At 38.3% G+C, this 24,494-nt stretch overlaps 1 protein-coding gene across 5 annotated transcripts in view; it reads right to left on the reverse strand.

Annotated features, from left to right (window-relative positions):
* GREB1L (GREB1 like retinoic acid receptor coactivator) overlaps positions 1-24,180 on the reverse strand; it is a gene marked incomplete at both ends in the record, with an annotated part of 56,264 nt that extends 32,084 nt beyond the window's left edge. Inside the window, 10 exons of one of the 5 annotated variants that reach the window (XM_079533152.1) lie at positions 1,323-1,508; positions 3,195-3,332; positions 4,901-5,020; positions 5,356-5,493; positions 6,960-7,094; positions 10,394-10,516; positions 12,746-12,922; positions 15,631-15,807; positions 23,608-23,805; positions 24,024-24,180. In XM_079533152.1, the coding sequence (XP_079389278.1) occupies positions 1,323-1,508; positions 3,195-3,332; positions 4,901-5,020; positions 5,356-5,493; positions 6,960-7,094; positions 10,394-10,516; positions 12,746-12,922; positions 15,631-15,807; positions 23,608-23,805; positions 24,024-24,180 (1,549 nt within the window). Of the gene's footprint in view, positions 1-1,322; positions 1,509-3,194; positions 3,333-4,900; positions 5,021-5,355; positions 5,494-6,959; positions 7,095-10,393; positions 10,532-12,745; positions 12,923-15,630; positions 15,808-23,607; positions 23,806-24,011 lie in introns of all 5 variants that reach the window. The other 4 variants (XM_079533151.1, XM_079533150.1, XM_079533153.1 and 1 more) reach the window with 4 other exon arrangements.
* Between the last annotated feature and the right edge of the window lie 314 nt (positions 24,181-24,494).

Below are 24,494 nucleotides of genomic sequence, written 5' to 3' on the forward strand. Positions count from 1 at the left end.
GCAAGGACAGACAAAACACCTCCTAAGGCAGGATTTACTTATGGAATAAAGCTCACTTATTCCATAGGCTTCAATAAAAAAATATTTCTAATCAGAAGTGCTGTATCAGCTGGCTACATGTCCCTCTGAAGGAAGTCTGCAAGCTGCCTCTACCAATCCAAAACTGTGCGAATCAGCTGCTTTTAAAATGAAAACTCTACAAACCTTCCATTGAGGTTAAAAAACCTCAAATAACAAATATAAGCCCAGTCAAAGAACAGCAAGAAAAATACATTTACCCTTTAAAGAAAAAGAAACGCTTTGTCTGTTCCAGCCTGGCATACAATGGGCTATTAAGGGTATTTCTCAGCAGAGAATGATAAATAAAGCAAACAGGTCACTTAGGGCATTACAACACAGAAGATAGCATTCTTCCTGTCTGTAACAGTACTGCATCAACAGAGAACAGCAGAGCATAAGAACACACGGGTTAAACTGACACAGAGCACATTTATTTCCCAAATTACAGGGTTACCACCAGTTGCACTCCTTTTGAAATGTCTGCACATTTCACACCATCATGTATTACAGATGCTTTAACAGGAATCTAGTACAGGAAAAGGAGTGTGATCTTCACTAAAGTCACTTCACACTCCTCTATGATAAATAGCATCTTTTCAAATACAGAAGTTAAGGCAAAAACTGCTGTGAGAAGCTTCCTAAAGATGTCCTGCATCATTTCTTTGACTTCTAAAACCTTACTGCTGACACTACTATATTTTTATCTAAGGCAGGGAAAAATGTCTGGACCCGTAATAAGAGAAATAAAACCTCCTTTGCTTTCAAATTTGCAAAGGATCCATTTCAAATACATTTACATGAATGAGATATTCTTTGAACAACTTGCCTTCATCTGAATAACAAATGTGGTTTTCATGTAAACGGTGCTGTCACCAAAACAATGATGACCATCACACATCTGCTAGCATTTGTTACAAAACTAAATAAAACAGACCAAGTGTCTTTAGAAAGAGCTGTGGTAACTGATGGTTTGATACCCTAAGCAAATGAGTTATCTGCATTGCAAAGGAGGATTAGTTTTCACAAAGGTGACCTGGTCAATCCCCATATGGAGAGCAGAAGCAGTATCAGCCCTAAAATTCTCTTATTCAACGTGATATTCAAAGTAGGGAATACACACACACACACACACTAGATGGAGCCACCTACCTCTTCCAGGCACAGAAAAATAGTCAGAAAATTGAAGCAGACATAATAGAGAGGGTGACGAGAAAAAGGGCAGTAAAAAATAACAACTGAAGTACTTATGACACACTGCTTACCTAGTTGGACAAGATACTGAATAGTTAAAAGTATCATGTTCTCCACGCTTAGCAGCTGACTGCTGGTCAAACCCAGGAGCTCCAAATCCTTGTTTTCCAGCTGTGGAATCTTGTAGCAATTCACCAGCAAGGGACTTACAACAATATCACCAACATTGCCATAGAAATAAGGTAAAGTGCCATAACCTTTCATAGAAGAAACAAAACAAAAACCAGAAATTCACAAGATATGTCACTACATGTATACATTGTACATGATTTCATTTCCAAATTCCTTTTTTTTTTTTTTTATAAACAATGAATGATCACACAGATTTGCAGAAACTATGGGCAATGGCATATTAGGATAATTATTTTTATTCAAATACAAATGAGAATATTATTTGCTTGGGTCTTACCCTGACCTTTTACACATTCTCCATAATACAGTGTGCAGAAACCCAAAAATCAATGGACGCAAAAGAATATTGATCTTAATGTTACAAAAGCAGCATCGGTATCAGCAGAATTGATTCAGCTGCTGCCATATCGTCTTGATTAGTTTCCCTTTTCTTCCATGTTTTCTTTCTGTTTTCATAAACAGTTTAAAAAGCATCAACAAATAAACATGGTGTTCTGTCAGGTAAAGCAGAGAAGAATAGGCTTTATTCTTTTCCTTGAGAATGTTTTCCTTTCAAAAAAATTTCTGCACAGATATTGCCAAACCCATCCATTTGGGTACATCTGGTTCTGTTCTATTAATAGGACTCCGTTTCTCAGGGACACTAACATGTAGCCTAGCTGAGGACTCCGTTGGCAGCTCTCCAAGAGCCTAAGGGCTGCATTCAATTTGCACTTAATCTGATAACTGTAGACAACCTCATCTATAATAATGAAATGTTTCTCTGAAAACATTAAAGCACTACACTAGAGCTTTAGAATATACTTCTAGAAAACAAGACAAACCAAAGGAAGTGTAACCCTAACCTTGATAGTTTTACTGGTGTAGATAAACCTGTTAATTCTTTGAAATTATGTGTATTAAGATTATCTGTTCAGGTGAGGACTCTGAGAACTTCTCCACTTCTTCATGAATGATAAACTATCCCATGGATTATACAGACAGGCATTTTCTTTTAACACTGAAGTTACTTTATATCTTTATAAAGTATACTTTATATACTTTATAAGGATCTGTACTGTGCTGGACTGGAAAGAGATTTGAAGAATTAAAAATAAAATCTGTCTTCACAATTTTCACAGACCTGGCAAATTTATCTCTGTTATATTTTATGCTTATATAGTTCAGCTTGAGAAGATTATATTCACATTATGAGTCACATTCTGCAGTAAAAGCAATGTCTTTCTAAGGGATAACCATGTACTCATATAGCTAAACAATTTTAAAAGTCTGATCTGTTATCTCAGTTGCCTACAGTAATTACAGACTATAAAAGACAAAAAGTACAATTCACTTTGGATTAGTCAGATCAAATCAATTTTCTGATTTTCGTGTGGAATTCTTGGGCTTTGAGATCTGAACTATAAATGCTGCAGGAAATACGTTCTTGTTTTGTAAGTTGTTCACACCGGAAAGCTGTTTCCATTATACGGAAATATTTCTATTCTTGGATTTTACAAAATTGTCACTTGTACAAAATTTCAGCTTGGCCAGAGGTCAGGACCTGTTTGCAAATCAGGTTCTCTCAGAAATCTAACTTCAAATCTGAAGTGTTGAGCAACTAAAGCAAATTATCCATGATAGAAAGACTACATACTGTACTGGATGCAAAAAGCAACAAAAAGAAACTAAAAAAGAAAGCAACAGTTTTCTCGTAGGGGAACATGCATTTGTTCAAAATGCAGCATTTGACTCCACAGTGTAAAACTTACCTATCAGAATCACTGGTCTGACTCCCGAGTTATTCAGCAGGTTTTCAGGAACAATTACAGTCTCCCCTGCTGAGATGGGTTGAGGCTGTAAAATTCCAGTTAACATGGATTGAGGAACTGGGACTGACAAAAGAGGCTCTATAAAATAAAGAAAAGAGAAGCTTCCATTACTAAAAGGCTCATACTGTGATTTGGCCATATGAACAAATAAAAAAAAATAACTGCAGATCACAAACTGTAATAAAATTCAAAAGGCCTCTGCATTTCCTGCTATATCTTTAAGTAATTTAAATTAAGAAACTATACCCTTCTGTAGCCCCACCCCTAAAATAAAACTTTTCTGGCCACAGTATTGTTGGTGAGAATGAGGGAGGAAAGCACAGGTTTGAATATGCATCTGCAAACAAAGCCAAGTACTAAGCCAAGAGGCCATCTCTAAGGCAGAGGCCATCTCAGTAATATCTTTCAGTAAAAGGGAAGCAACTGGTCTGACTTAGGACCTAGAACATATGTAGACAAGAAAATGGAAGTCAAAATCTCAAAGATGTCCTTAAGCAGCTATTCATGCAAGAAGGTGCAAAAGTAGCTGTCACATGTAAAAAGAAGCAAAGTGCAAGATTCTGTCATGTGTTATCAGCTTTCGGTGTGAGGCCTGCTTCAGAAGTTTCTCAGGCTTCTTTTGGTTGTTTGTAACAGATTTTTCAAACAATGCTATCTGCAGAAAAACACCACAGGCAGCATAAATGAATGTATGCGTGCATATGCTTCAGCTGTGGAAACAGCTGTGACTGACTGGAGGTCCTCAAGTAGGTAGAACTGCTCAAATGGCCCTTTCTGTATGTAACCCTTCTTCCCATGATAAATACGTTTGAAAATAAATTCCAAAATATCTCTCAACCAAATCTTCCAAAGAAGAATTAAAAATAGGTTGTACATGACAACAAATGTTTTGTGCTTTTTTCCTTTCCTTATGTGTTTATTCTCCCACTCTACAGAAAGATCAGCAATTGCATGTTCCCCTTTACAAACTATTCTGACTCCCGCAACTCCAAAGTCCTTAAACAGTAAACAATTTTATTAGTTGTCATGTGTGAAGTAGTACTGATGTGTATTAATGATGACTCACACATGCATATACTTAATCCTGTTTCATATTGTGATATGTCCCTCCTAGAGCTTTTCCACACATAGGCCTTTTGGTCTCACAGACTTCTCCTTCTAACCCAAAATGGGAATATCAGCACTCTGTGTCAGGCCAAAATTCCATAAATACATCCTTCCTGTACGAGAACCAAGTGTGCTGTTTCAGCAGAATGATACACAAGATGGAGACATCATATTCAAGCAGAAGGCTAATGGAAAGCCTTCAAATATGTTCGGATATTCATACAGCTGCACAATTTCAGAAGAACTGAGTTACATTTGGGGAAGTTAGGTAACATTAGATCCTTGTAACTCTCATCTTCCTTTTTTCTTCCTCATGAAGGATCAAGAATTTTGCTTTCTCATCTTTGATTACAGAAACGAAAACCAAATAATTACGTGTTTTTCTTGGACATCTGAAAAACTCTCCACGATGTCTTTAATTACTAACAGCAAGCTTAGCGATATTTTCTGCGCAAATCTTAAGTGAAGCAGTACAGGGCTGCTGGTCTGCCTGAATATAGCTTTTTGCAAATGAAATCTCTGTATCATTCAAGTTTTACCTGTTCTAGTTGACGGTCGAATCGTAGGAACAGGTGCCACTAAACCAGGAGGAGGTACTGGGGATCCAGGAGACCATCCCCGATGACGTTTCTTCGGTGGTCCAGAATTGGACACTGAGGCTGTGAAGAACAGCAAAAACTAATTCCAAACTCCATTTTTGAATGACCTGACTCCAGCCTGCATTTCCATTTCACAATAGTGTTGAGCTGTTTCACACTACAGAGCTCCTCAGGTTTACACCTAGACTTACACAAAGCCAGACTACGATGTGAGAAACCCTGCCATCTCTGTTAAAAACTACAGTGCGTTCATCATCAGAAAACAAATGGATATGTAAAGACTGAACTGCAGAAACAGTATGATGGGAATAAAACCCAAATCCTGAATTTCAGGTCCAACAGACATCACAGCTTAAAAAAAAAAACAAAAAAAAAAACCACAGAGTTTTCTTTACCTTGGTCTCCAGCTGCACAGGCAGGGCTAGGAGAGGTTGAGTGAGGCATTGGCCGAGAGACTGTAGAATTCAATACATTATTTCTTCCTCCATTAGTGTTTCCATTAGCACCATCAGTGGCATGCAGTGAAAGAGGAGCTGAGTATAATAAAATACAGAGTGTGTGGCTTGAGACAATCTTGAAAACAAACAAACAAAACAACACAGCAGCATGCACACACAAAAGAATATGGCGAGATGCCTGACTGAAAGCATGAAGAGTACTTAGCAGAGGATAATTTGGACACAGGCTTTAAGATCTTAATGTTGAAACAAGACATCTGCATTTCTAGGCAGAAAAAATTGTATGAAGAAAAAGTCCAAAATAACCTTGCCAGAATAAAAAGATTACACACACAAAAATCTTGTGAAATGTTTTTCAGACACCCAGAATTTTAAAAAGTGCCCATCGTAAATTCAGTTCATAAAGGCTTCTATTTCTCACTGGTTCATCTACTTATTTTTCTCCCAATTATCTACATGCCATACTCATTAAGTCACTACAAGACTCTCATCTGAAGCCTTAGCATGGGAGATGTAACAGTTTTCTGTGCAGCATGTCCTAAGCATTATCGAGGCAAACCATGCCTCTCAAAATCGGAGTAACAGCACTTGCCCACTGCGAGCTCCCCATTTGTACTCCCATGTCAATGATCCAGTATGAACAGATCTGGTGGATGTGGCTTAATTACAAAAGTAAGTAGAAAAGGGTGGGGAGTAATTCCCCCTGCGTGATGAATTCTCTTACTCAAGTAAAGAGAGACAAAGTACTAGTATACTGAAGATATAATATACTGGCATATTTAAATACAGGATTTGCTGGTATTTTATACAAAACTGTGTTAATGATTTCTTCAATGCAGTGTATCGCCGAGGAGCAATACAGTAATATGTACATAAAATAGCAAAAATAAAGCACTATGTACAAAACATAATGCTCACACATATATAAACCAAGTAAACATAAACATATACTTGAATAAGGAAAAAATATATTTCCCTATATTATTTGTGATAATTTTGATCGTTTAAAGGGCTAACTAGATAAATTAATAAATGATCAGAATACCACAACAGAGTACCTAAATGAGGGGTCGAGGTGCCACAGTTGATACTTCTAACTTACTAAATGTACAGTACAGAAATGATCAATTAAATAGCACATACAGTAAACCTCTTTTAAGTGAGACTGTATTCCACAAAATGCATCTGGAGTAACTATACCCACTACAAAAGGCATACAGGTCTCGGGTACTGTGGCAAGAATCACAGTCAGATCAAGGGGTGACTTTTCCACTCTTTTAGATGTCTTAGCAAGTTCAAGGGAGATATGATATGCATTTCTATCAGAATGTCAAATCTGAAAGCCAAAGTGTGGCTCTGTCTGGAGACAGGAATGACCACGGATAATCTCAGTCCAGAGAACTAAAGAATGTGAGGACTCTAGAAAATACTAGTGAACTTTCTCCTTCCCTTTTTCCATCTCTACGATCATTTTCTTATTTCTTTGCCGCACAGCAGATAATTCCCTTGGCTTTCATTTGTCCTGAAAAGCAAAGTGCTACCTGAAGCAAATGTCTTTCCTACAAGCTGCACTGACAAAGCCAAAGGTTTCACAATGTTCTTGTTCCGAGATGGGTCTTGAGGTCCACTTAAATTAATAGCAGAAGATGATTTTGCTGGACTGAACACTGAAGAATCTGAGAAAAGAAGATGTTTAACTAAGTAATAATTGAAAACTACATATATCAGTATTTATGCTTTGTACTATATTAGCACAACCATGCATGTACATTTATCTATACACCTTTGCAAATAATGCACACAAACTATTTTACACTTAAAAAAAAATCATTTAAAGATATCGTACAAGAGTTGTAACAAACATTTACCAGGCATTTCTGTAGAATCTAATAATATACTAAACCCAGGATAGATCTCTTTCAGAATACTCAGTCTTCACATACCAGCTGAAAAATAATTTTAGTGTACGAGGAGTCTGCTCTCAAAACTGCTCCTTAAAACACACCTGTGAGATAGGCAAGTAAACATATTTATCCTGTGTTACAGATGAGAAAGCTGAGGCAAAGAGTTGGTGTGACTTGTCTCCAGCAAGCACTGCGAATGGGCACTTGGAAAAAGCTGCCTAAAAGACTTTGGAATCTCTGTCACATGAGACTTTCAAGAACATGCTACAGACTTCGCCAGACTAAGATGAGCCTGACTTTGGGTATAAAAAAATTAAATACATAACCTCTGGAGATCAGCTTACACCCCTATTATCTATAAGGCTATGAAAAGTGTTACCCTGCATAAGAAACACTTAAGAAAAAAAATCTAAAAGAAAAAAAAAATCTGCATAAGAAAAAAAATTTAAAGTTTGCCCGGTATAAAAATATAAATCATAACAGGTTCAGAAACTCTCTGCATGCTAACATTAGGCATTTCATGCCTAAAATTTATTTCAAAGAAAAATCCAACATTGGGAAGCTGATATACTGGCAAATCCAAATTTTTCTTCCCAGGGTGAAGGAACATTATCTCAACATCTGTGCAGAAAGTTGTTTGCAAGAAATAGGCTAAGTTCACCTACAGATGTCCTAGTAAAACAGCCAGGAGAAAAAAAAAAAACAGAAGGCAAAGACCAACTTGATCTGCCAAACACATTTCTCCCCAGGCGACACACCATTTGGTGAGGAAGGATGGGAGGAGGAGAGTCTGTTTTGCCAGACAAGCAACTGAGATGGGGAGAAAACAGGAGCCAATAGGGTTGCTCCAGCAGAAAGCCTTGTCCGCGTTCACAGGACAAATGCCGTAAGGACACCAGACTGCTAGCTCAAAGGCTTTGCAAGATAACACTGGTCTCTCTTTTTTTATTATTTTGTTTGTTTTCTCCCACTCTCTGAATTCTAATACATTTCTTGACATTTTATGTGTGAAATCAGGTGGCTGGTATATGTATAAACATCACATTGACACCTAAGCAGGACTTGTAGTACTACCTTTTATTAGTTTATCTTTCATAAAACTTGGTCTCTAGTTGTTTACCATCCTTTAAACACCTGAATTGAAGTTTTATCTCTTGCATGTCTGCCTAAACGGAGTTCTTGATGCTGTTCAAAGTTTCAGCCACTTTTGTAATGCCAATTAAAATACAGCTCATTTGACCCAGAACTGCATCTTCCCATGCTGTTCTGAACAAGGGACAGTGTCACAGCCATACCACACTGTCAAGTTTAACTAGGATATTTCAAAATTCTACTGTGTTCTAATTTCTATCATGAAATTACAATTTCTGACATGACTGCCTGCCTACAGGTGTCTTCTAGGAGATGGAGACTTAATTAATGCCTTACAAAGGCAGAAGACAGAAATACTTACACAAGTTTAAAGGGAAAAATGGGTGAGTTGACAAGAAACTGCAAACAATTTTAAAAAGCAACCTGCTAATGTGTACTCCCATTTTAGAACAACACGCCATCCACCCTGAAGTGCAAGTAGCTATGCAATCCAAGGAGAGCAACAGCCAGACCTTTATGGGCAACATATGTCAGAATTCACACCAGAGGAAAAAAGGTGCCCTTCCCCCTTCTCCTGGTCACTGGGAATTCAAACCTATGGATGTGGCATTATCTTCACTAGAAGATAACCCAGAACAAGATGAAAAGGTCTGAGGCAACTGTGACCTAAGTGTACAAACAATGACACATAAAAACCAAGCAGACTGAAAATCACAGTGAGTGATAAGCAGAAAGCAGTATATAAAAGGTGTATCTATTAACTTGGCAGGTACAATAGAAGACAAACCTGCATTAAATATTCTGTCATTTGTTATTTCAAATAAATAGGTTATCATGCATCTGCACAGTTCTCACATCAGTCTCTAGAAGCCAATGGATCATGCAGTGAAATGCAGATGTGTCTGAATGATACTCTCATTTCATTCTAATAAAAGCCTAAAGCACACAGCCTGCTAAACAGAAGGAGGGTTGACCACTTGGAGAAAGGATTTTTCTGAACGTATTGATTAGTGACTGCAGTTCCATTAAAAGACCTATGTTCAGTTTTTGTTTGTTATGCACTTATAGCTTTTTAATTTTTTTTTTTTTAATTATTTATTTATTTTTACTTTTCTTTCTATTTGAACAAGCTTGTTTTCTCATCTGCATTTCATCCTCCATTAAAGGGATTTCTGTTGTGGCACATACATATCAGCCACTTATAACCACCAAACAGAAAGCTTTTTTCTGCTTTTAATTTTTCAAGAAATAGCAGAAACAGACATAAAAGCATACAACACAGATAAAGCTGCAATGAAACAATGAGAAAACAAAGGTCAAAGAGAAGCTCTTTAGCTATTTCTGAAAAATAAATTAATTTATGATGCTGCTCCTTTGTCAGCCAACGTCCATTTGATTTTTACTGCTTCTCCTCAGTCAGGTCTGTCGTTAATAGCATTTTAGAACTGGAAAGCACACATGAGACTCATAATAGAGCTCAAATAACGTTAAAAAAGCCTGTATTTTAAGAGGAAATGCTTTAATTTTTACTTCTACCCATGTGAAAATAAATAAATAAGCAAATAAGTAAATAAGAACTGTCCTGCTCAGCCCCAAAGGAGAATTTTTTTCCCATTTCTAGGCAAATACCCTATATCTATATACACTAAGTAAGGATCTTGCTATAAATGCTGTAAATATATAATTCAAATATTTTGAGATTCACAAAACGAAGCAAATACAGGGAAATAGAATAAAATAAATTAAACAAAAGACCATTTAATGCTTTTTCATTGACTGCTCCTATGAAGAACAAGTCCGTCTTCAACCTCATCTGGCTCTTAATCTCTCCCACAGCAAATTCCAAAAGGTATCCTCCCAGCTGTAATCTATACATGGCTCAAAGTAAATACTCACTTGTTTATGGCATCTCTAAACCAACAATATCTGAGGTAACTTACCACCCCAATGGTTATCTTTATAGCACTTTCAGCTCCTACCTGTCTGAGTGAACCCTGATTTGTATCCATTAGCTGATCCACCCTCTGGGGTCGTGGACGGTGACACCGCAGAATTTGGTTTAGCAGAGAGGCTAGCAGCAGATGATTGTCTGCTTCTACATTCTGCAAACGAAGCAGCTACAGTACATATTAACAAGGTCTGCCTTCCAGCCAGAAAGTTCAGCAACACCGTGGTGAAAGGTGACAAAATGTTAAAAGCAGACACACAGCACATACAACAAACAGCAGCAAATGGCAGCATTCAACAAAAATACAGCTCAAGCAGTTTAGTCAACTTTGTCTTCTAATTAAGAAAACCTCCCCAGGGGCCACTGAGAGTGCCAGACAAATAGAGACCAGATGCTGCAAAATGGCCAAAAGCCCTCAACTCTCAGCCTTCAAGAGATTTGAAGGTATTGGACATATCCCAGGAAATGCTATGTGACACAATCTTTATACAAACCATCATATGTTGCCCTTTAGAAGGAAAACTGTGCTGACACTCAGATTGTTAGTATGCATCCAGAAAATCTTCAGGGAGATCCCATCCCTGGGAACGTCTGTCTGGATGAAAACTTAGTTGAGGGAGGAGAAAATGACTTTTAAAATCTCATATTAATCTGTTTTTTTTTTTTTTTAAACTGAGATCTAATCAGGTTTTGTTTGAAGAGATTGGGATGTTCAACAGCATTTCTTTTCTGATTAGAGCTTTAACATAAATAAATGGTGAAGGGTGTCTAGATGGATGGTATCAATACAGGGGTAGAGACCATCAGAATAATGCCCAGGAGTTCAATTTTTGGTCAATTTCCTCAAGTTCTGTAGGTTCTGAAAACACATACAGTCAACACATAACCAAAAGCTAGCCTTGCACCTACTTCTTCCACACCATCACATCTGTGATTAAAACAAGGTTTAAAATGGCTTCTCACACATGCTAGCCCTGACGGTATGTACCAAGACATACACCAACCCCAATAGCATGACCATCAGGGGGTTCAGGGAAAGGATTCCATTCCTTGCATTTCAGAATACCAGTAGCCTAATTATTGCCTTCGATGAAAAAAAAAAAAATCTACGTACAACGAAACAAAATGCAAGACTGCAGATTACACTTTCTAACCAAGCGAAGATTAAGTGATTGTTGTCAATGGTCTTGCATAAGAATATCACCAGGCTGCACAAAATGTTCCAACAAAACAATCTGCTAAGTAGTGCATTAGACTGTACTGTATTGCATGGACAAACCTCTCCATAATTCATGGAAAATTGTGTACAAGAAGGGTTTCTTTCTCAGTATTCAGTATTTAAGAGACTACCAAATTAAATTTCAGTAGTTCTTGTGAAAAATGATGATGAAAAACACATCCACTCTGAAGTAGTAGATAATTATACTTGTAATCAAGAAAAACAAAGACAGGACCCCTTTGAACCACAAACTGATACATTACTGTAATTACTCATACAGTTCAGTGATAATCATCTCTCTGGTGTCCTGTTGCCATTCACATGAGGATGTGACTCTTCAGATGTGTGTCAGTCCTCCTGTGGAGTTTCTCCTCTCCTCATCCACTTGGAACAACAGGCACCGGATTGAACTCTGTCATTACTGACATGGCTGAGGAAAATAGGCAGCCAGCATATACACCAGCTTAGCAGGCAATGAGTAGGTAAACTGTTCTCTCCTCAAGACTTTGGACAGCTCTAGCTCAAAAATCCTGCATCCATAATTACCAGACCCCCTTGCCTTGCCTTTGGGTTGCAAATGTCATCTCTTTAGCAGATTTGTTTACAATACTGCAGAGGCAGAGGGTAAGCCCATGTATAAAACACCCAGTGGATGGCACGAGCGTGCATAATCTCCTTTCCTTGCAATCAGTGAGCTGAGCTTTCCTAATACAATGATGTGCTGGCTATCCTCAGGCATTAGCCAGATTGAATTGTACCTGCTAAGATGAATATCAGTGTAAAGCCAGTGCCAGAGCCCTTGCTGTGAGTCATCTTGTTTTAGGTACGGGAAAGAATTACAGATGGAGGAATCTTGTTTCTTCTACCTAGGTGACTGCATATCTTAAGGATAGATTTAGCACTCCCAGTGGAAGCACTGGGAGATGGAAGAAGACAATTTCTATTCGTGTGATTACTAAGAAGATACAAAAAATCTCTTTGGCACAATCCAGACTTCAAAGAAATCGTAGAGAATTTTTTCTTTCAATCAGAAAATAAATTCATTTTCCTTTCTTTTTAACATATACTTTAACATATACAGTTATACACAGTAACTTTCATTTTTTCATTCAACATCACATTAATATAATATTAAAACCCCAAGTGAATGGGCACCTTCATTACCTTTCCAGCAAATAAGAGGTCCCTTTGACAGTACACCTTGGGAACTTCTTACTAGGTAGTACTTTAAGTGCTTCTGCTTCTTTGGCTGAGTGGTTAATTTCAGGTTGATATGATTAGAGAACTCTGTGAAATACCGAAATCCTCTTTCTCCACAGCCTATACAATTCCCAGAAAATCCTGCATGAATGAAGCAGAAGGTACGCACAGATTGAACAGCATGTGACAGCTTCTAGGAACAAACCACTTTACCCTACCTGCACATCCAGTTCAGAGTGCCTAGATGCCATCAGCCAGATAGTTACCACAAATGCACTGCTCACCACACGTGTCAAGCAGCAGCCAAATACAGGCAGATTTTAGTCTTTACCCTTCTGAAACTCTTCCATATTTTCAGGTCACACTAACTTAGGCCAAAATTCCACTACCACTGTTCAACTCTATCCAGAGCAAAGAACTGTGAGGTTGGGAGAAGCTATGATGCCAAGAAAGAAAATTTCCATAAGATCTCCCATTTCTGTTCTACATTTCTACCTCAAAAACCACAGGTTCCAATCCAACTGCTTCCTTCCCTCTCTCAAAATAGTGCCTAATCCATGATATGCACAGACACTTTGTGGGACTAAAATTAACCTAATATCTAGTGACTTTTTCTGAGATTCCTCATGCAAGGCACTCTCCAAGAAAGGTGGACCTTGCATCTTTAAGATCGAAGACTTAACACCACTCATTTAAGGCTGATAAGGCTTGTATAAGCTTATACAAGCTTTCACCAAAGGAAAAAAAAAACAAACATATTTACAAGCAAGGTAGGCAGAAGGCTACTTTTCTGCAATGTTTCTGACATGGTTTCATAAAACGGGATGAAATTTTGCACTGAGTGTGGGGGCCTGGGTCTATACTGAGGACCATATACAGCTCAGTGTATATACCATATACTGAGGACCTTTGACACAGCTGTGAATGGCACTGGAAATCAAGGACAGTACTGTACACAGAGTGCAGCAGTCTGGAATCTTCTAGAACAAAGCATAGAGATATTCTAAAATAAGCCTGCCTTAAAATCCCTGTTGCTTGAATAAATCCACTTCCTTTATTACCCAGCGCTGAACAATTAGAATCCTTTGGCTTATTTGCCACTCCACTAATCTTCAAATTGTTTTCAATCTTTAATGAAAAAATACTTAATACTCTTTCCGGAACTTCAATAACGATTTAGAATAGAGCGGGGCTGATAAATACCTCATAGAAATCCTTTACTTTTGTTTTTGTGTTTTGCTTTGTTTTTCATTTCTCCGATCAAGATCTACAACAGAAGCAATTTTTCACCTTCATTATAATTACTACAATGCTAGGCACCTCAGAAAATAGTTTCCCATGCTTTCCCTATTAAACTCACAGTTTTATAAGAAAAGATATTCGGTCTGCCAGTCCGACAAAATGCATTTTCCATAGAAGTCTAATTAATTTGGCTATTGTCTTCAGCCTAATTGTGCCTAATTATCACATTTTACCATCACATTGCTAGAGATGCCAAGAAGTAGACTTCTTCATTTTGTTTATCCTAGGAATTAATTGGTTCTTCCCTTCTCCTTTGCAATCCATAGGAACTATTGGCTACAATTTTCAGAAACAGTCATCAGGATCTCACAAGGTTACTCAGTCAATTCCTGTGTACCACTTACACAGGCACAGAGTTATTTAAATATGTAACATCAGCAATGCCAGAACACAGTTGTGAGTCAGTAGGCTCTTTATCAATGACATCAGAAACAAATAATTGATACAAAGCTCTGGGCGTGAGATGGGGAGCTTACTCACAATGATTAGTGCTACCACATCTGATCAGACTGAACATCAGATAGCTTGTACTGATCAGCTCTCCACATTCTCCCTGTTCACTGGGAAGCAGTTCCTATAGCAGTAAACACCAGGGTATTCCCCATGACCTCACCTCCCCAACTGTACCCAGCAAGGACACATCACATAGTATCTCCCATCTAATTTTCCCCAGTGGAATCTCTGCCACAGGTCCAAAGGTTTACAGAATATTAAATAGGCTTAAGGGAAAAGTAATACTAAAGCTCATAAGTATGAGGAGGAGGTGCTTTCAATAGTTATTAAAATATTGCTAGAACGGACCAGAATTTGAGTCGTGTGGTTAAGAACAGGTATTTATGCTTCACTGTAATTTCTTCTCCATTGAAAGTCTTTCTGAATGCATGCTAGGCAGTACAGCGAGAAGTGAGAATGTAAATTCAAAACAGGATATAGGTCCAAAATACATTACATCACTTTTACTATTCTGTTAAAATGCGCACCAATTGTAAGCCAGGCAGGAAAATCCAGGTGCCTTTCTTCAGTGACCAAGAAATATTCCTGTATTAAAATACAGAAGCTCATAAATGTAACTAGTGATGTACATGTATTATCAAAATCCGTGTATTAGTTTCTGAGAGCCAAATTGACATCAGAGCTCCTATTGAAAACTATGTCCCTGATGGAGAGAAGAGCAGAATTTGCCCATTAATCTACAGAAAAATAGCTCATCATCTACAGCTGTATGAGCATATTTCTTCTTTAATGAAAGCGCTGCAAGCATCAGCAGAAGTAAAGAGTACTTGGAGAGTTCACATTGCTAGGCAAACAATTGTTTTCAGCCCACACAGAAATCATCCAGCTTCAACTGTGGTTAATTGTGGAATCAGGGACTTATTTCAAAATAACCTTTCATGGCAGGTTCAGCTATAGATTTCATTTAATAAAAACAAGCCTCTTGTCAACATATTTCTAGTAGAAGGTCATCAGCTGAAAGGACTTCAGATAATTCCGAACCAACCTTTTTCTCTGAATTGTTATGGTATGAAGGAAAAAAAAAAACCTCTTACCTAAAAGTGCATTTTTTCCATGATCATCTGGCAAAAACCGCTTGTCAACTGCGCAGACTAGAATGTGCTCAGGAAGGTTTGGAGACTTGGCTCCTACTAACAGGAAGCCTGCTGGGATATCAATTTGCTCCGTGCACAGTGATACTAATCGTAAATCCTTGCCTGCTTGACAAAAACCTAAAAATAAAATAAAACCAAAGCAAGTGATAAATCTTTAAAAGATTTTTATTAGTATTATTTCTTTTTATCAGTTCCATTAACAAATGGGGTTTTTCACAATCTGATGCTGTTTTGTTTTGTTTTTAATATATATTGTTCAAGGGAATAATGATACAGCACCTACTCAACTCAGATCTACTAGCTCAGGGGTTCAAAGACAGTAAATAGACTATTTTAAAGAAATCCTGAACATTCAGGAAGAGAAGACCATAAAGACAAGATATCAAATGGTTCAGAAACTGCTGTTCTTTCCACAAGCTTTCAAAACAAGAAGGAAAACTTGTAATTTTATAGCACAAAGTAGCTCCTAAAACACCCCAAAGAATTATTCTTTACTTCACAAAATCTTAGCTTACAGTTTAAGTTCAGAGCAATCAGTTTTGATTTTGTAGCTTGTCCCAAGCTGGCACTGGTATAAAATTACCACTAAGCAGTATGAAGGTATGATAAAATATGATGAGTGAAGTTTAATATTGACTATTAAAGGAATAATATTTTCAAATTAAATTCTAACTTGTCTCTAGATTAAGCATTCTAATAATTCCAGCAAGGAAAAAATGAGGTAATTCACTGCTTCAGTAAAAGCTTGCTCTCATCAACCTGTCTGCTCTCCAACTCCATACTGATCATGTCAGCTCAGACAGAGTTTTTTCAGAAAGCTTTTAGCATTCCTCCTCAGTTCTTTTTTATAGAAGTTCACTCAGACATCTCTTAGCTGGACATGTTTTTAGAGCTGTACAACATGCTTTCTGTAAATCTCCAGTTGAGTGCTGTGTGACTTCAAGTCTCCAGCTTGTTTTTCCTGCACACAGATATGCAAACGCAGTGTGAACATAACACTGGTTCTCGTACAGCTGGGGTAAAGCCAGTGATGTGGGCAAGGGGAATTGGAGTGAGTTTGTAAATGGCAGGCTGGGACACACCACAAAGCAGCCCAGATCGTGTGGCTGAGCATCCCAGCAGCATCCTTGGGAGCTTAGGACTCATGATGGGCTTGGCAGCCACCTACCAGGCAGCCATGCTCAGGATTTTTTAAAAGGCTAGATGAGATGGCTTTGCGGTTTTCAACATTGCAGAACAATTTAGGGACCTCCGAAGGTCCACCTGGACCAATATTTTATTCAAAAGAAAGCCAATTCCAAAGTTAGATTTTTGTAACATAATTTAAGCTCCCAACAACTTTCAAGGACTCTTCCATTAAGTTCAGTACTGAACCTGAAGGATCACAATCACACAAAACCTTTTTCTTTAGTGATTTCCACTATCAAATGCAATAGTGACAGGTGTGAGAGAAAGCAACAGTTATGTGGTTTCCTCTGTGGGCAAGGATACCATCACATGGGACTTCCTGATTTCCCCTAAGCAGAAGTCAGTGGAAGCACCACCAACTTTTACTAAGATCAAGATTCTAATGTCTAAAGACATTACACAGTCATCCACTGACTACCTCTCTTTTGCTACAACCACAGAAATCTGGTAGCATAAACAACATATGCATGTATCTGTACGAACCAATATTTCTACCTAAAGTATCACCGTAACGTGTTCTGTTTTCACATTATCATTAAAAACATGTCAAACTTAATTTGGAATTATTGAAATACCTACTAACACTTAACCTACTAATCGGTATTAATTAGATTTAAAATATTTTTCAATCACTCCATAGCTAGTAGATAAATGAGAAACAAAAACCAAGCCACTAGAGAAAGATTATAAATATCAAGAAACAATTTGTAGCTTAACCCACAGCCACCTTGAGTATTATTAACTTGGCTGTACTCTCACGTACTATGCTCACACACGGCTTAAAACTTCAGCAAGGATAGTGAAACCTGATGTTGTTTTTCGTTTGTTTTTATCTCACAGCTTTACCTGGCAAGGATCATGTGTGAAGTGGAATGCCTATAGTCAGCTGTTGAACTCCCTGGCAAGCAGCAACTTGCTGAAAATGTGGTACAATACAAGCTCAGTCCTGCGCCTACACCCACAGTCTGCTGAGCCAGTTCTTGGCTGAATATTTTCTTCAGTAATTCAATCAGCTCAGTTGAAGCAACAGCTCATTCAAACTAAGAGCTAGTTCAGATTCGCCCTCTTACATTCCTTCTTCCAACCAATTAATTAAAATTAAATGCCTGAAGTTTTTTATTTGTTTAGAAACCAATGAATTTTAATGATTGCTTACCAATGAGAAGGAGCCTACATTTTAGGGGAAAAACATTGAAATTCCCTGTTTAAAGAAAAACAACTTATTTTATGATTAGACGAAGTTGGATTAAAATAAGTAAAGCTCTTTTAAAGGTGTATTCCTTAAAAACATTAGGATTAATCCTAATCAAATGGAACGCTAGGTGGCCAGGTAAGAATTATCTAGACTTTTTAGTGTAATTTGTGAAGAAACAGTTGCAGATAAATATGTGAATGAAAACTCCCTTACATTCAGAGCAGATTCTTGTTACTCAAATGTTTATGTCGTTTGGATATTATGCACAGAATTTTCAAAATAGATCTGAAATATTTTGTGCATTCGGTGCAATCTGAGTATCTGACATACTTAGAAAATGCCACTGTACATCTAGATTTAAAATAGAAAAATTACCCACTGTTGACTACGTTGGCAAACAGGAAATCTATAGATAAGGATTATGAAACAGCAAATGTGATAAGATTTCAAGGCAGATTTAAACCTGTCTCTTCAAAGAACTATTTTTTCAAGAAATGCCCAGAAGCACAAGCAATGTCTAGAAAGAGGCTATTGACTGAACTGTTGGCAATGGCAATACTGGGACACCAGAGAAAGCAGGATTCTGATTGTCAACACATTTCACTATGGACTTAGTTTCCAACATGCAACATTCAGATGGCTGAATACAGAGATAGTAGAAAAGGTAACAGTTTTAAATTGAAAGAGAGTAGGGTTTAGAGCAGATGTTAGGAGCAAATTCTTTACTAAGAGGTTGGTGAGGCGCTGGCACAGCTGCCCATGTAAGCTGTGGTGCCCCATCCCTGGAGGCGCTCAAGGCCAAGTTGGATGGGGCCCTGGGCAGCTGAGCTGCTGGGTGGCAGCCCTGCCCATGGCATGGGGTGGGCTTTGAGGTCCCTTCCAACCCAAGCCATTTGATGATTCCATATCATACATGAAAATCTGAGTTTTTCTGGATGCTTGAAGGTTTGGATGCCCCAGTGAGATGAAGCATTGCACCAGTACTCTACATAAACTCCTGCACAACTTGCAAATAATATGCATTTGCCCCTATATCATCTCTTCCTCTATCCAAAGCTCTCTGAGATCCCTTCTACAGTCTTCTTCCACCCTGTGCAATCTCCTTCTGCATCTTTTTCTGGCGACATCTCTGCATCAGAGGTATGCATGTGTAGATCAGCTGGCCAGCACATGCCTCCATAATGTTTGGGCTGTGTGAAAGGAGAGGTATAATTACCTTTCTGCCCCAGGGGACGCTAGTTTGGGGGCTCCAATGTCACCTGACAAGCTCCTGAACTTTACAGATCTTGCTGATACTAAGCTCTCTACATTTCAGCCCAAAGTGGCTGAAAGCAGCTACCATCCCCCTGACAGGAGGGCAGCAGGACATCCAGGTAATTGCATCAACCGCGTTTTCCTGGGAAGCAGATTGACAGCACCGATATTGAACGCAGGACCCCCGGCTCCCCTTGCCGCAGGGACAAGCCATCCTTAGAGACAGGCAGCGATAGGGGGCAGCACAGGGAGCCTCACACCTCCAGAGGCTCTGGTTCACCCAGCTGCCACAGCACCAGCGAGGGAAGGCTGGCAGTTTGGCCAGATACAACATAGCTGGTGTTCACTTAAAGCAGGAGATATTCAGAGAATGAAAAGCTGTTGCTGTGCAGTAAAGTCTTGAATTTTCCTTCAAAGAAATGGGGATGGTATTTGCTCAAGACCCCATCGTTACCATCCTTCCCCTTGGTTTTTGGGACTGTAAATCACTTAGTTTCAGCTGCTTTTTAAACTAACTGAGAAAATTCCAAGCAAGAAATAGTTATTTGGAAACAGGTAATTGACTACAGGGAGATGAAGGAAGGATTAACCACTTCGTCTGCTATGTCTGAACTATGAAAGTAACATTTTTCTAGCTAGCAAGCAACACAGAGACCCCAACCTCTTTTCCCCTCTGTTTTGCATTGATTATGCATTGATATTTAATTACCTACTAGAGATAAGCGTTTCCATATTAGGAAAGACAACACAGGATCTCTCTGCACAAATATAAATTGTGTTGCCTGCGTATAAGATTTTGACCATGCAAAATCTATTTCCGTCTCATGGCTGAGATTTATAACTCATTTATAACTGAGTTAATACCTAATTTTTTATGCCGAGCAACCCTAACACGACTAAGAGAATGACAAAACCTCTGAGCCACTGAAATAAATCAGCTTCTCTTTATGAAATTGTTTATCACCGTGCAATCATAAAAAGCAAGAGCACACAGCTGAGCTGCTCCGTTAAAAAAAAATAATAATCTTCCCACAGGATCTCAGCTTTGTTTAAATAAAGAACAGGCATTTGTATTCTGATTGGGGATTTGCAAATATCAAGAGCAGTCACAGAAAGAATAGTGAATGGCTTTTACAGACATTATCTGCATTTCTTTGAAAGAAAATTCATTAGCTTTTGTTTCTAAGTAGCATATTTACATTCTCAACATCACTTTGTTTAGGTTAATTCAGCGTTAATTTTGAAAATGAAAATGTATCTGCTCTACTGTTGACACCCAGAAGCCCTGGAATTTTCTTCAGATTTAAGTTTTTATACATCTTCCCTTTCCTCACCGATAGGAAGAAGCAGTTTCAGTGTGGGCTACCAGCCCCTAGTTGAACTGCAATAAATGAGGTATTTGCATAAGAAATTAGCTTCCAAAAATTACATATGAATTACCAGTCACTGTCACTTGCTATTGTAACTTCACAGTAACTGATCAGGCGTTAAGTACCTGCTTACCTAATTGCCTCGGAAACTGCTTCGGCCCTTCTTTAAGCAACAAGTAAACTGAGGGTTTTCTAACAAAAGAAAGGTGCTACTATTGTGCTTCCCACGTTTTGCATAAAATGCTATTCTACAACTTAGAAACGGTCCGTTTTAAAGCAACAGCAAAGAAATTGTTAAGAGCAGTTTCCTGTATTATTTTGTTGCATTTGAGATACCTGTCTGAAAACAGAATAGTTTTTTTTTCTTAAAATCTTATTTTCGTGGAAATTACAGTAAGTTAATCCTCCAAACTCTATTATTCTTGATTGCAAAGCCCTTACTATATAAATGCAGTTGCTCTTTCCAAAGGCTAACAGGAAAGTTAAGGGATGTAACATTACGGCCAGCCGCGAAGGAGCATCCAACAAGCTGTCATTCACAAAGCACTTATTTTTACCGATGAAGAAAGGCAATGAGTGCTTTCTGCACGCATGTGACTGACAACTCAGCCATCTAAGTAAAAGTACAGGTCATCACAGAAAATAATCTAATGACAACAATATAGATCCTGAATTCAGGAAAAGCAAACAGTACAAATACCTTAAAAGGGAGAAAGATTTCAGCCCATTGGTGCTAAAACATGGGAGATGGGTTTTACAGCAAGAGGAACTACGAACTGTGGGTTCTGGTACCAACGTTTTGCTCTTGGATAAGCAATGAAGCATAGGCTCAGTTTAAAGCATCCAAACAGCCACAGTGACTTCAATTAGTCTACCAGTATTCTTTAACATTTACCTAACATTATTTATCTTTCTAATTAAATAACTAAGATAAGGAATGTAAACAATGGCAGCGATTGTGTCTTAAGCCTCTGGAAGGGCATATTCATGAAAAGAAAGATGAGCTATACAATTAATATCCCACTGAGATACAACTAGCAGAGTGAATGTTTTAAACAAAACTGGGGGTTTAAAGACAAATAAAACTGTTCTTACAGATCATCAGTAATTTTAAATACATATTTTTTCCTTTCATTTTCCAGACACAAAAGGAATATACTCTTAAACACTGAAAACACTGAAGAGAGACAGATTTTGTAAATTCAAAACAGCTAAGTTGACAAAGGGTAATGAACAATCCTAAAATCTGGGAGAATGTTGGGAAACTTTCTTCTAATGTATGCTGATCATAGACGACTTTTAAATAAAAATCAAAACAGAGAATTGTCTATGTAAGGTCTTCCAGAACGTACTAAAGCCAACAATACTACATGAATACATGAGCATATAGTTACAGACACTATGTAACTATAGCGTCACTAGACATAACCTTGTGATAAGCAATATGCAACCACACTGCAATGCAGGGAGCGCTTGTCACTGAGCATCTCCTTGCCTTGACGTGTCAGGCAGCAATGAAGCAGTCCTGAGCAGAGGCAGTATTGATGAACATGTAACAATCTGCATTTTATGTAGATCATAGAATCACCAAGGTTGGAGAAGGCCTCTAAGATCATCTAGGCCAACCAGCCACCTACCACTAAGTATTTCCCCACTAAACCATGCCCCTTAGCAAAACATCTAAACGTTTCTTGAACACCGCCAGAGACAGTGACTCAATCACCTCCCTGAACAGCCAGGAAAAAACTTTTCCTAATATTCAACCTGAACTTCCCTTGGTGCAACTTGAGGCCACTCCCTCTAGTTCTATTGCTAGTTACACAGGTGAAGAAGCCAATCCTCATCTGGTCACAACCTCCTTTCAGGCAGCTGTACAGAGAGATGAGGTCTCCCATGAGCCTCTTCTTCTTCAGAGTGAACAACCCCTATTCCCTCAACCATTCCTCATAAAGCTTGTGCGCCAGATACCTCACCAGCCTCATTGCTCAATTCAGTTGCCTCTCTCATCCCACTTTCAGCTGCAGTGTCCTGCTGGCATGACCTTCTCTTCTTCCTTCTTAGTGTTTAATCTTCAATATATTTAGATGCCATTTCAGCTCTTGTCTGGTAAGCAAAGAACTTCCCATAGCGGTCAGTCTTTCTATTGTTTGTATTAAAGGGAACTGGAGATACACTGTCATGGAGGGTAAATGCTTAAATGAACTACATTCAGAAAGAATAAAGTAAAAGGAAAGTCCAACTGGTATATTCATAATGATCCATCCGTTTCATTCACAAGTTTAAAAGAAAAAAAATAGTACTGTCAGCAATTTTGATCACCTTGAACAACAATCAGGATTGCTCAAGGTAAGCAACCAATAACAAGTGGGCAGGTGGGGAAGAGAAAACAGACAAGGTTCCACTAATGTCCCTCTTATCCTCCTAGTAGCAGAACAAACAGTAAGTTTCTTCCCCACATTCTCCCTCCAACTCTTCTTTCTGCCCATGGAAGCAACAAAATCCAGCGTTGCCAAAGTTTCTGATACACCTCAGTGTCTAAGCACTCTGCCAAGGTTTTAGGGATAGACTGGGAACCAGCCATATCAACGTTGACTCAAGAAACTTCTTTGAGGACAGTAAATCAGTGATTAGTAAAGAAAATAAGGAACTTCCAGAAACTAATGAAGTGCCATGGTGAATCTTAGGAACTGTTTTCAAGTAACACATTTCATTTTATGTCCTAAAAAACAAAACAAAACAAAACAAAACAAAAAAAAAAGTCCTCTTACTCTATGCTATCTTAGATCTAAAGCTTTGACTACGAACAGTTAATTCGAGACCTCCTTGCTCATGTGTTTCTAAGTTCAGAGATAATGCATTTTACTGAGAACTGCTTTTAAAGATCTCACAGGTAAAAGAAAGTACACCAACCATCAGTAGTGCAAGACCCTTCCGGGGCAGGTTTTTGTGAATACGGGATTGGTGGACTGCTTGAATCTGACATGTCTTCATCCTCCTCTTCATCTTCCATTTCATTAACAGTTTGGTTAGTAGAAAAGTCCAAATTTCCATTTTGTGCATAGCGATGTACTAACTCTTTATCCAACTCTTCCACCTTTGGCTTCACATCTGAGCAAGAATAAAATAGAAAATAAAGATTTCATCAGTATTTGTGACTACCCCCTTTTAAAACAACAGTATACTATTCTCCCTCCTCAACAAGGCCTGAAATTCAGATTTTGTGTCACACAATGAGCAGCAGTACAGCTTTTAGTTATTTAATGAAATGCATCCCACCCTTTTCTCAGAAAAACAACAATTGAAATGTGCCATACTTTCATGGTTACCTTCCGGCAAGAAAGGTGGCTGGTCAGGATCCAGGTACAGCTGTGAGAAGATTGGCCGTGGGACGACGCTACTGCATCTCAGAGAAGCTTCTATGGAGTTATGAAGAGCTTCTTCAAAACGAGCAGATTTTAGTTGTCCTGCGTATGAATTCCCCATGATCTAAAAATGCAAAGAAAATGGTTGATAAGCACAAGGGAAGGTGCATACACAGATCTTTTACAAATGTCAGATGAAGTCTCTTTAATATCCACCATGACAGATGTTGGCAGAGACGTCAAGTTAGTAATAATATTGTGCTCTAACTAGCACTATGTTTCTAAGTATTTTGTACCCCACGCATACTCTTGTTTCAATTACAAAGCACAACTGCTTTGTGTTTTGCGCATACACTTCCTTCTCAGAAAACTCAAGAACCCCTCTGGTGTAGAGTTTTGTTGGGTTTGGGAGGAGGAGAGGAAGAAGAGAAAATC

Source organism: Tetrao urogallus (genome assembly GCF_951394365.1).
Source record: "Tetrao urogallus genome assembly, chromosome: 3".
NCBI lineage: Eukaryota > Metazoa > Chordata > Aves > Galliformes > Phasianidae > Tetrao > Tetrao urogallus.